Source organism: Mastigoproctus giganteus, chromosome 4 (genome assembly GCF_048544385.1).
Source record: "Mastigoproctus giganteus isolate SK-2022 chromosome 4, ASM4854438v1, whole genome shotgun sequence".
In the NCBI taxonomy this organism is placed as follows: domain Eukaryota; kingdom Metazoa; phylum Arthropoda; class Arachnida; order Uropygi; family Thelyphonidae; genus Mastigoproctus; species Mastigoproctus giganteus.
In genome coordinates, this window is record NC_143578.1 from 66515981 (window position 1) to 66531842 (window position 15862).

At 41.0% G+C, this 15862-nt stretch overlaps 1 protein-coding gene across 1 annotated transcript in view; it reads left to right on the top strand.

Moving 5' to 3' along the window:
* Window positions 1–84, top strand: part of LOC150086805 (cilia- and flagella-associated protein 276) — a 31714-nt gene extending 31630 nt beyond the window's left edge. Inside the window, exon 4 of the mRNA XM_090372274.1 lies at window positions 14–84. Within this exon, the coding sequence (XP_090228400.1) occupies window positions 14–84 (71 nt within the window). The remainder of the gene's footprint in view (window positions 1–13) is intronic.
* The last annotated feature ends 15778 nt before the right edge of the window (window positions 85–15862 follow it).

The window sequence follows — 15862 nt, forward strand, 5'->3', positions numbered from 1 at the left end:
TTATATATTTCAGAATGTCCACATATTTCGCAGACCAACAATGGCTACTCCAGAAAATCAAGTGGTGGATTCTACCGCTCATAACTGGCAGAGTAAACAAAATGTTCTTATCATTATTTTCTCTCACCTGTGCTACATTTTAGCATTGGAAGATATGCTAAAGGTAGTTAACCAAACAAGAACTGTAAATAAAATATAAATACTAATCATGTATAACGCTGGATTGTGTGAGTAAACTCATTTCAGTAAGTATAGTCACGTGTGTGTGTGTGTGTGTGTGTGTGTGTGTGTGTGTGTGCGCGCGCGCGCGCGCATGCTCCTTAGAAGGATGAAGGGGCATCATGGGGACTGTGATGAATCGCACATTTACCAACTGAAGAGGAAGCTTAAAAATACTAAATGAGAGCTACCAATAAGAATGCATTAGAAATATTCCTCCACAAAATTTGGTGTCTGGCCACATTACAGTATACTTTTCTACTTAGTTGCTGCCTTCTTAATATAGTGGCTATGTCACATTTAGAAGGTTCAAATTTTGTTTGCGGTGCTAGAAATTTATTGAGGCCTTTCAAGCCGAGTTCTGTTTGCTCGTGTTATGCAAAGGACTGCTGTTTGAATTCTCAAATTACTCATTCACCAAACAGAGCAAGCTACCTCAAACTGTTAGGCAGATTTATGGTAGTTACCGAGAAAACTAGATGCTAGTATAGTTCATCTATGAATAGTGTGTATTCAATGATCGGTTTTTCTACTGCCGGATGAAAAATTCAAGTTTTCGGGAGTGAAGCTAGTTTTCTCTGGTCAAAACAAACTGATTACTTGGATCTCTGCTTGAGAATACCTTCAGAATTTCCTCATGAGAAGTCCTCCGCTCTAGTCTAGACACGAGAATTGAAAACCATCCTCGCGAAATGGGTTCGAAATGTGGTCCTGGAGGATTATGGTTTACAGACACAACACACAGAGCTTTTGAGTTACCTGGAAACCATTTAAATACAAATCATAATTATTATATAAAAATCGGTGATTTATGTACACTTATACGCTGACAGACAATAGAATTTTATGTTTATTTAAATTTTATTAATGTTTTAAAGATAAAGTTTGATTTAATAGAATTTACTTGAATAAACCGAAACTCCGTTTTGGGGAAGAGAGAACTGTCTTTTCCATTCTCGTTTTACAAAAGACAGGTATATTTAAACCTTAAATTGAATATAATATTATGTAAGTCATAAAATTCATTACGTTAGATAGAAAAATAAATCGATAGCAAGGATGCACGAACACTACACGATTAATTATCCATACTGTTCTTGATGTTGCTTTAATCATTATAAATGAAGTATAAAATTCAATTTTTTTTTTATTTTACGAATATTTTTTTTCTTGTGTTTTTGTAGTTGGGTAGGTTTGAATTTACTATATTAATATACATCGAGTGGCTAGTTTATTACGTTCACCGACCTAATAAATTTAGTGCTACCAGAGGAACCAACTCACCTGCCTGTGTGTAATATGTCCATGAATTGCGTGTGTTCTCTGGTCCTTTTGTCTGTTTAGCTGGACAAAAACACATGAGTTTCTGTGGCAAAAAAACTTGCTGTTCACGCCGGACACCGACTAACTCAGCCAAAGAGTGTAAAAGTACATCGGGTTATTGACGAGATTCGAACGCGGGCCTTTTCCACACGGTGTTGGAGAATGGTGATTATAACTACTGTATTACCGTGCAAACTGGTCTGGTCGTTAGCACGGAACCAGAATTCGTAGGACTAAGCAACCTTTCCTACTCCTCAAACGTCCAGTGTTGATGTCCCTTGTGCCAGTTGTACAGGTAGATACTTATTTTTAGTAGGCAAGAGTAGAATCTACACTAGATAGAGATCCCCATCCATAGCAGGATCTGCCTCAATGCGGGTTCCGATATATCTGCTTGCACACCGCTGTTGTATTGCTCTCTCAGTTGACCGTTTGTTTTCCGTCTGTTAGACAGCGTTATTATTTTCACTTTCTCTCTGCCTCTCTCATCAAATTGAAATTATTTTTTTTTCACAGCAAACCGAAGTCGTTAGTTATAAACATGTATATGTGCTTAAACGTATATAACGTATTTATCTGGGGAAGTGTACACTGACACTTCCCCAGATAAATACGTTATATACACTGATCCCGCCTAAAAGTTCGGAATCATGTTTCATTTTTCTTAATTTTCCAAGTTTTTATTAAAATAAGACCAACTTGTTCCAATTTTTATTAAAATATTTTCCATCGTGTATAAAAATCAAAAACTTAAATGTCAAAATATTTAAGAAATTTCTAGAATATACTAGAAAGGTGTAGAAGACTCCTGAATGTGGTAGAAAATTGTGGAAGCTCGTTAATGTGGTAGAACATTGTAGAAGACTCATGAATGCGTCAGAACATTGTAGAAGATTCTTGGACGTTATAGATGATTCAAGAATATTCTAGAAAGTGGGAGTATAGTTTCAATATTACAGAAGATTGTGGATGATTCTAGAGTGTTTTTCAATAATATAAATTGAATAAGAGCTGTAACTTATAAAATCGAACACCTGTCATTCAGAAGACTAAGTTGTTGTTATTGGGTTTTAGAAGCATTAGCGACTAAGGCCATATTGCTCCGTATGTGTGGTCGATTTTCTGTTTGCTGCACGAAAAACCCGAATTTCCGGGGAAAAAAACTATGCTGCCCTATATTGAGACCGACTAACTCTGCTACGTTATGAAAAAATGCCCATAAAAATTCTTCTCGTCATCGACGGGACTCGAACCCAGATTTGTTTCTCTTGGTGTGGGGGACATTCAGAAGAAGTGTTTGGTGTAACATTTGTTTTGTGATAAACATGGAACTGAGTGTTGAAAAAAGAAGTGCTGTTATAACTCTGTACAAAGAAAGTTATTCCAATCTTAATTTTCAGTTTTTATTAAAATAGGACCAACTTATTCCAATTTTCATTAAAATATTTAATATCATGTATAAAAATCAAAAACTTAAATGTGTAAAAAATTTCTAGAATATTCTAGTAAGGTGTAGAAGACTCCAGAGTGCGGTAGAACATTGTGGAAGATTCCTGAAGGTTATAGACGAGTCTAGAATATTCTAGAAAGTCGGAGTATTGTTATTGTGGATTCCTCTCGTCATCGACGGGACTCGAACCAGGTCTTTTTCTCCTGGTGTACTAGGTGTTTCATTATATTCATACCCTAATTTCATTATATTCATGCCCTAATTACTTGCAATCAAGTTAAAAATCTTTCCATACTTAATTTCGTCTTACTTGGGATAAAAACTATGTTTCGGGAGTATTTCTCTGGTACCAAAAAGAAAACCTATGCAACCTTCTGGGCAATTCGCCAGAAACTTACTGGATGCCAAAAGTCATCACTGATCTGCAAATACATTGAAAGATGCCTCATGCCAATTCCTTTATACGCCTATGAGATATCGTTCTCAGCTTCCAATCGGGTATGCAAAAGAAGTTCCCGGGAATTGAGTACTGGATCCTGAGATGGCCGAATAGAAACGGACGAACTCCTTCACCATCTCTAAATCAATACTACATGCAATTATGAACATGACCCCATCTCTAAATCAACACTGCATGCAACTATGAACATCATACTATAGAAAAAAAAAAAAAAAAAAAAAAAAACCCTTATAACCCTTGCCAAACTATTACCTAAAGGACAAATTCCCCAAAGTGAATCAAACAATTACAGCCTCATATATTCTCCCCAGAGAGCGACAAAAACAATGTTAGGGGTTGCACTTACCATTCTCGTCTTCCTCAGAGAGATATTCCCAGCAAACACAACAGTCAGTAAATCAACTCCCTGCAAACTAACCTCAACAGGCTAATCGATGATAAGAAATATAGGATACAAATCCTGGATGACTTATATGGTAGCACTGACCCGCAAGTGAGGCTTGGATAACACCTTCAAGCCAAGTCATCTGAATTCATTAAATGTCGTTCCAAAGCCGAAGGAAATCCTGAAATGTTAATAGACCACTAAGAAAGCAATCAGTACGATTCCAAGAACATATACTGTTTTAAAGTTGATGCAAACATTTGAAAGCCACACGCAAAATAAAAATAACTTCTAAAGATTAGCCTACTTTTGAACTTTCAATAGACTATATTGTCGAAAACCATTGCGTTAATTTTTAGGAGCTTTCGCATATATATATATATGTATGTATAATTACTATAGTAAAAGTATTATCGGTACTATATAGGTACTCGTGTATTTAAAACATGGGCATAAAAGTATACAGCGGGCCGTAAGGCCAAAATAACCTATAAAAATTAAGATAGTCTGTGCTGGTCTACATGCCATATCCTAGAAATAAACATATAATTAGCAATAATATAATATAAATATATAATACAATAATGATTATGTAGCTAATTATTGATATACAGATACATTGAATGGAACTTTTCAAGGGCTAACCCCATTCGATATATCCCACCAATAATTAGCAAGGCTATCTGTTTCTAATTGCTATCACCCTTTGAGACAGGGTGTCTCAAAGATACACGGCATAACTTCAGGAATGAGTTCCCCATATGTAGACAATAAAAATATTTTATATCAACATAGTTCCGGAAATGCTTGGTTTCCGAGTTTTGATGGTCTGTCTATGACACTTAACTGTTCACATCACCTTATAGTAATTGTTCAAATGTCCACCTTCTGCTTGAATTAGGCCTCACATCAACGTCTCGTGGACTCGCGAAAACGATGCCAAATTCCTGGCATGTTTCGTATTGTCTCACAACCTGCCACAATTCGATTGGGGAGAGATTCCACATCAGCTACCGGAGTCAAATACACCAATGACTTTAAATAGCCACACAAGAAGAAATCTAGTGGGTTTAAATCAGTTAAGTGTGGAGTTAGTCCACCCCTCTACTTTAGGAGTCGTAGATCTTGGTCGTCCTCTGTCAGCAGCACGTGGTGTAAAGGTCCCATGTTCACAAAGGCGGCGATGGGTACCTTCAAACGTTTTCCTGTCTGGACATCTTCTTTCTGGGAACCTTTCGTGGTAAAAACAACGAGCCTCTAGAGCATTGCCGTCCGCCAAACCCTACATTAAGTGCATATCCGCTTACTCCTGATTTGAGTATATGGTCGGAATGGAAAACCACCAGATTCTGTCAGTACCTTGTGAAGAAGGAAATACCTGCGGGAGATAAGACATTCCAGTTAATAACTCGGGAACCAAGCATTTCCGGAACTATGTTGATATAAAATATTTTTATTGTCTACATATGAGGAACTCATTCCTGAAGTTATACCATGTATTTTTGAGACACCCTGTATATGGATTAAATATAGTTTTAATGCAGTATTGTTAGCTTTAGACAGTTCATGCAAGTTTTGCGTATATTATTATGTAAGACTCATGGTGTCACTTGTGAATATATATACACACTCAATGATCACTGAATTGTGACCACCCCATCCGTAATGGACTATGCCGTAGAGCTCGCAGGCGGGTGACTGTGGTTGCTTAATAAGAACTAGAACCCCTGGTGAGTATGGGCCATTTCACTGATAAGGTCTACTGGCAGCTATTAGGAGACCATATGCACCCTGCATGTTTCGTTTTTTCTCATGTTGCATGTTTGATTATGATACCGGATATATTGTTTGTCATTTACTTTTTTTCTGGCAATGTTGATGTAGGCGGTTTTAGTGTTTTAGAATTTAGTTCATTAACTGAAGAAACTTTCTGACACCACTCCAAATCCAACCCCTTTTACCATAGGAGATATACGCGATAAATGTAGTTATTGTTATGCATTGTATTCGTATGTGAAAAAAATACTGCAAGCTACTTCAGCCAATGTTGTTCTCATGGAAACATTAACTTGCCTACATTTAACATGCCTGATGAGATTGAAAAATTATTCATAGGGAATGAAGAAAAGTCAAAATATTTTAGAGACAACTTTCGTCAGTACAACGATGCTCCGTCTGTTGTTTCATTTGGTGCCAATATTACATTACCCCCTGGATACGAACCTATTGTTTTAAAATTCTTGGAGTAGTGCACCATCGAATTTTATCCTTATACCCTAAACAACATAAGCATTCTGCTTGTGCGAACTACTGCTTGTGTAAAACTACTGCTTATGGGCAGTTATATATATTTTAAATTTCTCTGAAGCCAAAATTAGGTTAGATATTAAAACCCTTCAAATAGTAGTTTAAAGGAAGGCATTCTTATAATAATATTAAACTGGGTATTACATCAATGTAACCCTTATAACCGCTCATATAAAATGATGCATTAAAAGGTTTGCGAAGAAAGGAAGTTAGCTTAAAAAGAAAATCATCCGCAAATAAATTTGGTAAAAGCAGTGTTCAGTGTCTAACGGCTCCAGGGGTTTCCCTCATCTCCGCGTTGTGTATGTACTCTGTTTGTGTAGCACAGAACTCTGTGCAAGCCAGAGGTTTTCAAAAAGTGTAAGTGTGTATTAGTATTGTGTTGTTCCTCTGACCGTTTAGCCATTGGGCCAATAGTGGGACCCCCGTTGCCCACACTTAGTCTCAAGGAGGCGGATCAGACGTAAAGGGATAGCAATAACTACTCTGGCAGGCCCTGCCACCTAGTTTCCAAAGATTTCAGTGGCAAGTATGGGTGCAAGACTAAAGAGGGGGGGAAGAAAGAAGTATGGGGCCAAAAGAGTAGGTGATCCCCAAAAAAATTTGGTAAAAGTGTAAAGTATTTAGCGTCTAATGGCACCAGGGGTTCCCCCATCTCCGCGTTGTATGGCTAGAGATTTAAAAAGTACATGGGTAGTGCAATGTCGTGGTGCCTTGTATCTTCTGACCATTTAGCCGTTGGGCGTCTAATGGGACCCACTGTTGCCTACACTTTGTTACGAGGAGGCAGGTCAGGTACCTAATAGATTATATTTCATACTCTGGCAGGCCCTCCCACCTAGTTTCAGAAGATTTCAGTGGCAAGAGCTTATTGTAAAAAAAAAAAAAAAAAAAAAAAGGAATAAGCGCTAGAGTTTGATTAGGCCGAAAGGGTTTAATAAGAGGGAGGTTTAAATTTTAACGCTAAAAATTTGGCTGTGTTAATTTAGAGGGCGTACGCTGTCGTTTTAGTTAGAGTGGGGGGGGGGAACTGAAGACTGCGGGAGAAGACAAAAATATGGGGACTATGGAGAAGGCGACCCCCAGACAGATCAGTGGGGATATGCCCTGCTAGGGGCACGTCCCACCAGGGGAAGAAGGGGATGGCCAGGAGGGGAAGAGACAGAGGCCCGTCACGTCACCTCCCCTCCCTCTCAGGGGAAGGAATAAAGGTACCGAGCAAGTGAGTCGGTCTGGATCGCCAGAATGGCGCTGGCAGCAAAACTGCAGATGTCATAGTCAAATCAAGTAAGTCAAGTCCGGTTGCAGTTCCTGGGACTGTGCGGTCCCATCAAAGAGTTGTCAGGTTGGTTTTTGTCATATATGTGAATGTTGTCCGGTCCATGAAGCCCATTCTTGTGGCCTTGCTGAGTCATCTAGACCGTTGTGCTAGCCCTACTTTTGGCAGTGTAACGTTTGGAGTTGGAGTAGTCCAGTGTTGAATCCTCTTTGGTCAATCAAGTAAATCGGGCGGTCCTTTTCGGGAGTTACGAATTTGCCACTAGGGCTTTTCTTGGCGCAAATAGTGCTTGCGTAAACTTCGTAAAGGCTTTATATTCATCCGCCGCTGATTCCCTCTGGTGGGAGAGTTCCCTCGCGCTGTCTTCGGAACATCTCATGCTCCTCTAAGTTGTACCAAGCTACCCGAGTCTACTTTGATCACAGATCTATACAGGTTACTTCAAAAACCTGCAGCATAACACAAGCTGTAAATAGAGGATGTCCTCAGGGCTCTGTTCTGGGGCCGCTCTTCTGGAACATTACACTAAATATATGGCTAACCAGACATTTTGATTTTGCTACTCCATTTGCATATGCCGATGACCTTGTCATTGACTTCTCAGGCAACTCCAGGCAACAAATTCAAGAAAGAGCTTCTGCGGTCTTGAAAATAGCTAACAAGCAAATACCATATGTCAAGCACTTAAAACATCTTGGTGTGATCATTGATGATAGACTCAATTTTACTCTCCATGTAAACCACCTAATAGATAAAATCAAGGAATTTACTATGGCTATTGTTCGGATTACAAGAATTGACTGGGGACTTGGACGCAGAGTTCTTCTCTTATATTACAAGGCAGTATTCATACCTATTGTAACGTATGCTGCTCCAGTTTGGTATGACAGAATTAAGAACGTCAAACTGAAATCAAAACTACTCTCCTTGCAAAGATCCGTGATTCTTACAATGCTCGTTGCTGCAGGACTGTTTCAACTGATGGCCTGCAGGACTGTCTCAACTGTGCAGGTCATAGCTGGAGTATTACCTCTGGACTTGCACATTTTACATCGTGCCTTCTGCTACTTTCAAAAACATCAGACCTCCACGGAATTCTATGGAATACAGAACGATGTCCTTGCAGACACCAAAGCTGAAAAAACCCGGATTTAGTCTGCTTTAACAAAAACTTGGCAAGATCGTTGGAATACATCCCCTAAAGGCAGAACTACATATAAATTTATACCAGATGTCTTCTTTATTGACAACAAGAAAAATTCCCTATGGTTCTATCCAAACCTCTACACATCATTTATCATAACTGAAGATGGCTCTTTCAACTCCAAACTCTATCAATTCATAAGCAATACCGATTCTTGTCTTTGTCTCTAACTGGAAGACTGGAACCACCTGCTCTATCACTGCCCTCTTTATGCTGATCTAAAGGAATCCCTACAAGACCACATAAACACCTTCGCACCCTGGCAACAAAAAGCATCTAGTAGAATCTGCCTCACACCTTGGAATCCTACAACAATTTGCTTCTGATTTATTTGTTAGAAGAAAACTTCTGTTGGCCAATCCCGCTTCAGCTTCACCTCCTACGGTGCCTCCAGCACCTTCAATAATGTCAGCCTGAACAGTGAGCAGTGTCTTGCAAAGATAAAATATTGTCACCCTGAATAGCTCTTAGAAGATCACATAGATCCAGTTTTTTTTTTTTTTTTTTTTACTTTTATCCCCTCAGGCCTGGATTGCTGACACCCACTGGTATTGCACTGCCTCCAGTGGGTGCGGGATTTGTCCAATCTTAGACAATTCACTTTTATTTTTTTATCTATTGTTTTCTTTTAAATTTATTAATATATATATTTTTTATTATTTTTATTTTATTTTATTTATTTATTTATTATTATTATTTTTAAATTATAATTTTATTTTTAAATTATAATTTTATTTATTTATTTTTTTCCTCTAGGCTGGTACCCTAAGTTTGGGTAGCTGTGGGTACGGGACTTGCTGGCATCCACTGGTATACCACTACTCCAGTGGGTGTGGGACTTCGGCCTCTTCAGGGCAGACAAAGATTGTAATAGTCTACCTCCACTTGGCTAAGGACAGATCTAGCTGTGGCCCACCTCCTCGTGGTGTAGAGGGGCACCCGGCACGCTTTCCAGGAGATCGCCTGCCCGGTGGCAAAGAGGCCAGAAACAACTAAACAACACATAATATACACAAACATAACACTACACGTTTCTGGCCGCTCTACAGAGTTTTGTATCATCACAGAGTAAGATGGCAGAGGCGCCTCCGTAGCCAGGTGGGCAGGAGCAGTAGTGCGTAGCACACGCTTCTTGATCAGACCGGGATTCGAGCCCGTGACCACCAAATACGGAGGATGCGGAAAGGTCAGGGAATGACCACCGCATATCCCCGGAGCAATATGGCCTTAGTTGCTAATGCTCCTAAAAATCAAATAACAACAACAACATGGCAGAGATGAACTTATGTTCCAGGAGCCGCTGTACAGAAACTATACATGTATTCATCTGCCGTATCCAGTAGGTGCGATTCCATGTTTCATGGCAGGTATGTTATTTTTGTGACGAGAATGCATCTGATGTCTTCGTAGAGTTCGCAGTCAAACATCAGCTGATGCCAGCTCTCCACTTCTCCACAGATATGTAGAGGGTTCTGGGTGATTCCAAAGTAGGTGAGTTTGGCGTTAAACGCACCATAGCCCGTGAGGAGGAATGTTGCGTGGAGTCCTGGGATGAACCAGGTCGGGATGTTGGGGTAAACCTGTCAGCTGTCGGGATGAACTTTTTAGTGATCTTCCCCTTCGTCGAGGCCATCCATCTGGACTGCCATACCTGCCGCAGGTGTCTTTTGAGTCTTGCTTTTTCCAGTTTTCGGTCGTTGTCCAGATCAAGTGTGAAGTCCAGAAGGGTACGCGTGGATCCTCCAGATAGGTGGTACATAGTGCCATAGTATTTAAGTTCAAGCGCCACCGGTGGTTTCCCACATCTGTGCCATATGTACTCTGATGAAATGCAGAACTACTGCACAGCCAGAAAAAAAGTGTAATGTCTGGTTAATGTAGTATTATGCTTTGTTCTGTTGTTGTGTCTGGCTGCTTGGTCGCGGTACCTCTACTGGGACCCCAAGTTGCCCGCCACAACCACTGGGAGGTGAGACAGGCTGCCCATTATACTCTGGCTGCCTCTGCCAGGGTTGCCTGAGCTTCCTGACAGAGGCCATAAAAAATTTAAAAAAATGAAAAGAGAAAAAAAAAAAAGGAGAGGCTATAAAAAAAATAAATAATTGAAAAAAGATAAAAGTTTTTTTTGTTTTTTTTCTGGAGAGCATATGGGGGAGTAAGAGAAGAAGAAGAAGAGGTCAGAATGTGGGGAACACTAGATGGAGTGGACCAATAGGGAAGGCAGTCCACTCTAAGGTAGAGGATGGAGAAGGAAGTTGAAAATCACAGGAGCAGGTGCTGCTGTGTGAATCCTGCACCCAGGGTGCTTGCATTATCCTACCCCAGTCGGGGATCGCAGGGTTGGCACGTTATTCTGTTCTGCTCTGAGTTCCGCAAGTCTTGCTCTTCTAGAATTGAAAACAGCCTGGGAGTAGCGCGTTAATGTTAGGTATGTGGCCTCTTCTTGAAGTAAAGTTGACTCCTGATTGTGGGGGTTTCCTTGAATCTCTATGGGGAATTGAAGTCTGGCATTGTCATAAGTGAGACACCCGTACATAAGGTGTTCCCAGGACTCCTCTTCACAACAGTGGCAATATGGGTTATTTTCTATTCCCATGCCTGTTAATTTTTGCTGGAACGGTCCATGGCCTGTAAGCAGGAAGGTGACTTGCAATCCAGGCGAGTACCAGGGAGGGATAGGATAGATAGGTGGTAAAAAAATTATTATTATTATTTTAGGGTTACCCGTAATTAAATACATTAACCCGTATTTGTGTCTGTAAAAATTGCGTATGTTCTATGGTTGGTTTGCCTGTTTTGCTGGACGAAAAAACCCCAGTAACTGGGGAGAAAAACCTTGCTATCTACGCCTGAGACCAACTAACTCAGCCACGGAGTGAAAAAAGCCCATTAAAGTTCCTCGCGTCATCGACGAGGCCTTTTCCACCCGGTGTGGGAAGGACGGTGACGATACCACTGTGCTACCGCGCAGACTAGATAGGTGGTAGAGAGATAGGATAGATAGAAGGGATAGATATGTGGTATAACATGACAGTTCTGATTACTTCGAGGTCGAGCGGGAGATCCCCCTGCCATGACCTGTGGAGCGTGGGTGCTTACCGTGCAGCAGGCGCGGTTGATGGTAAGTAGAATAATTCTTTGGACCAAAAATTAGAAATTGAAAATATTCAAAAAAGAGCAATCCGGTATGTTTGCTTTAAAAGTGGCCTTGAATACAATGAGAAATCCTACCAAGAGTGGTGTGTATTCTTTGGACTCGAAACGCTGGAAAAAAGAAGAGATAAAGCCGACTTACTCCTTCTTAACCAGCTGTTAAATGGTACCCTGAATTGCTTTCATTTCGTCTCACAAATAAATTTCAACGCACCGACAAGAGCGTTAAGAAACCATCCTATGCGAGAACAATATACTACAACTTCTACAACAGGACTGCAAGATCAATGAGCAAAGCAAATGTGGAGATATTTGACACCCCCCGGACACTTCAATAGGCAACTGAAATTGCTAACCTCATCCGTTATCTGACTTAAAATGGACTCTTCTTGCAAGTTCTAAGACTCTGATTGTGTAATTTGTGTGTGAAGAAATATCAGTGCTCTGCCTTACTCCTACCTGTTCACTTAAATAGGACGGATGAGTCCTACTTTTATTTATTTAGTTTTATTTTATATGTACATTCACTAGTCTTCTTATGTACATTTACTTCTCTCTTTACTTTGGAAAATGTATATTCCAAGCTTCTGCTTCGAAGCTGCACCCTCAGGCACGTTTGATTGCTGTTTTGTAGTTGTTAATAATAATAATAATAATAATAATAATAATAGTATCCAGAAGACGTTTGGTTTGTTGCCTACAATGGTGGCTTTGTGGAACCAAACTGCAGAGGCGTAAGTTACACTATTATTATTATTATATTTAGGCCACCCGAATAATTAAATTCATCTGCCATGCTCTGTGTCTTATGTCTGTTAATTGCGTGTGTTCTATGGTAAATTTGTCTCTTTTGCTGGACGTAAAACCCCAGTTTCTGGAAGAAAAATCTTGCTATATACGCCTGAGATCGACTAACTCAGCCACGGAGTGAAAAAAAAAGCCCATTAAAGTTCCTCGTGTCATTGAGGGGATTCGAACCCGGGCCTTTTCCATCCGGTGGGGAGGACAGTGACGATACCACTGTGCTACACGCGCAGATTAGGGATAAGTTATAATAGGAATAAGGGTGGCCTTCTAGTAAAGTTACATGGTTTGCCTGTTCAGGTCCCAGTCCCTTCTGGAGACTCTAGCGACCATTGCCGAGTATTTCCGAATCTTGTCTCTGATGCACATTAGATGTGGTCAGAAAGAGAGATGGGAGTCCAAGATAACCCCAAGGCATTGAATTTGTGTGGACAATTTAATAGTTTTACCTTCACTTTTAATCTGTGGTGGCCTACGTGGTCGGGGGTTCCTTTGGGCAGTATTGATGAAGTCTTGTTGGATGAGATCCTGGGAAAATGGGTCGCAGCCTAAGTTTGCAACAAGTGAAGAGCCCTGCTTGACATTATCTCCATCTGGACTCCAGAGTTCACCGCCACAGTAAGTTGAGGTCGTCTGCAAAGGATTGGGATCTCACTTCTCCCAGGTCCGGTGCCAGGAATTCGTCTAGGATGAGGTTCCAAAGGAGTGGCCCCAGGACGGAGCCCTGGGGGCATCCCCAAATACCAGTCTGGTGAGCTTTCTCTAGGGAGCATTTACTTCTATCTTCCTGTTGGATAAGTATGTTTTGACGATATTATACAGGTTTTCTCAGTCTGGCATGGACACTTGGTCACCATATGGTGTCGAACGCCCCTGCAAAGTCGATTGATATGACCATAAAGTACTTCTTGTCAGAGCTTGTAGCCACATTTATAAGCGCCTGACGGGCATCGATGGTAGAGAGGCCTGGTTTGAAGCCAAATTGTTTTGGCGATGAGATATTCGCTTCACTATAGTGTCGTTGAATTCTGACGTTCAACATCTTTTCTAATGGTTTGCTAGCAACCGGGAGCAAGGCAATCGGCCGATGGGAGTCTGGATTGGCAGATGGTTTGGTTGGGTTCTTCAAAATCAGTTTTAGGTCTGCTATTCTCCAGTCAGATGGGAAGAAGCCGGTTTTGAGGCAACAGTTAAATAGAGTGAGTAGGAATCGGTGCTATTTCAACAGAACAATTAATTATTTTTGGCTCTATTAGGTCCAGACCTGGGCATTTGTGGTTTTTCATAAGTGCTGCAGATGCCTGGAGCTCCTCAAGGGCGAACGGTGGTTCTGTTAGGTCCGTGTGGTAGACATTGTTGTCTTGGCAGTGTTTAAGTTTATCCGGTGTGGTTGGGTTTGTTGGTTGTTGGAAGATGACGTTTAAGATGTTCTCAATTGACTCGTCCCATTTAGCAGCTGTGGGGTATGGGGTGGAGTATAGGTTATGACCTCCCCTCTGGGGAGTTTGTTGTTCATGACTTTATACACCCCCCCCTCGGGGTCGGCGTTCCCTGCCTCAGCCACTAGATTTCTCCTGGATTTTCGTTTACTTACTGTGATTAAATTTGTGTAGCGGTTCCTTGCTTTTCTATACAGTTGTCATAAGGCTTCCACCTCAGCAGGGGGACATGATTGTATGGATCTCTGAAATTGTTTCCTTTTCCTGATGACTTCCTTCCTGAGGGGCCTGTATCTCTGGTGTCCACCATGGCGTCGCCCCTGGGCCCAGCGTCTTTCTCTTGATGGTTGCTTCACTAGCATGTGTTATGATTTCAGTCACCTTCCTTTGCAGGTTGTCCGGGTCTATGTGAGGCGTAGTGTTTTGGTGCTGGATTCTAGCGTCTGTAGTTAGCAGTTTCTTGAAGAGGTCCCAATTTGCTTTACTGATGGCATATCTGTTTAGTTGTTGCTTGATTATTGGCGTTCTAGTTAGGGATCAGAGTATTTGAAAGGTAATCTCTCTGTGATCAGATGTGGTCTAGGTGCCTTGAACTGTCCAGTCGGAATGTAACCTGTGATGTTTCTTGTAGCAAGGGTGACATCAATGTTCGCTTCCCACAGTGTTACAACAGGTAGGGAGTTGATTTGGCATGTTAAGAACAGCCAATGGAGAGTTTTCTAGGTACTCCTCAAGGAGCTGGCCATTTCTAGTTCCTCACCGATCCGGGGTAGCGTTGTGCCATGTGGGTGAGTGACAATTGATATCCGCCCCCACAATAATTCTCTGGTTTGGGAGTGCATCTATGAGACTCTGTAGATACCTGGTAGGAAATGTAATTTCTTCTCCAGGTCGACAGTACAAGGCAACATCATAAAATGTTCCCAGCGGGCTGATGATATGGGCACATGCAGCCCAGGCCATACAGAAGTGGTTTAGTCTAGTTACTGCGAGACTAAGATTACGGACGACAACAGCCGCCCATAGGGTGTCATCATCCACTTGAATGACTTTATAAGTCGTGGGCCAGCCTCTGACCTGTTTAGTGTGGATATAGGGCTCTTACAGGATTAAAATGTTTACATTTTCCTCTGCTTTCTTTCTGAGTTGTTCTGCCACTGCTCTTGCCCTCTATGCGTTTTGTTGGAAGATTTTTAGCATTGTGGAGTTGTAGTTTTTAAGGCGTGTCCCCATAAGCTATTCTTTTTGGGTGGAAACTCTTTGCCTTGATGTACGTGGGAAATTTCGGGTCCCTAATTGGTCAATCTTAAGGGATTTGCAATATGCACAGGTTGGTTCTTTTGCCTTATTCGGGCAGTTGATGAAATCATGCCCCTTCTCAGAGCAGTGACTGCAACTGGAGGTCGCTTGTGTCAGGATTTCTACGCGTTACAAGCTAAAGGTTATAATGATTTATGCACAAACATCAAGCCATGATGATGAAGAGGTTGAAGAAATGTACACCGAAATTGGGAGTCTTCTAGATGAGCACAAAACCCACTACACTATCATTATGGGGACTTCAATGCTAAGGTTGAAAAGAGACAAAACAGCGCAGAAAGGGGAACTATAGGAAATTTTGGAATTAGTGAAAGAAATGAAAGAGGTGAAAGAATTGTGGAATTTGCAGAATCTCGAGGAATGTCAGTAATGAACACGTTTTTCAAGAAAAGGGTGAACAGAAAGTGGACATGGAAGATTCCAAATGGATTAACAACTAATGAAATCGACTTCATCCTCACTAACAGAAGATATATTGTGAATGATGTTATTGTCCTGAACAAGGTAAATGTTGGAAGT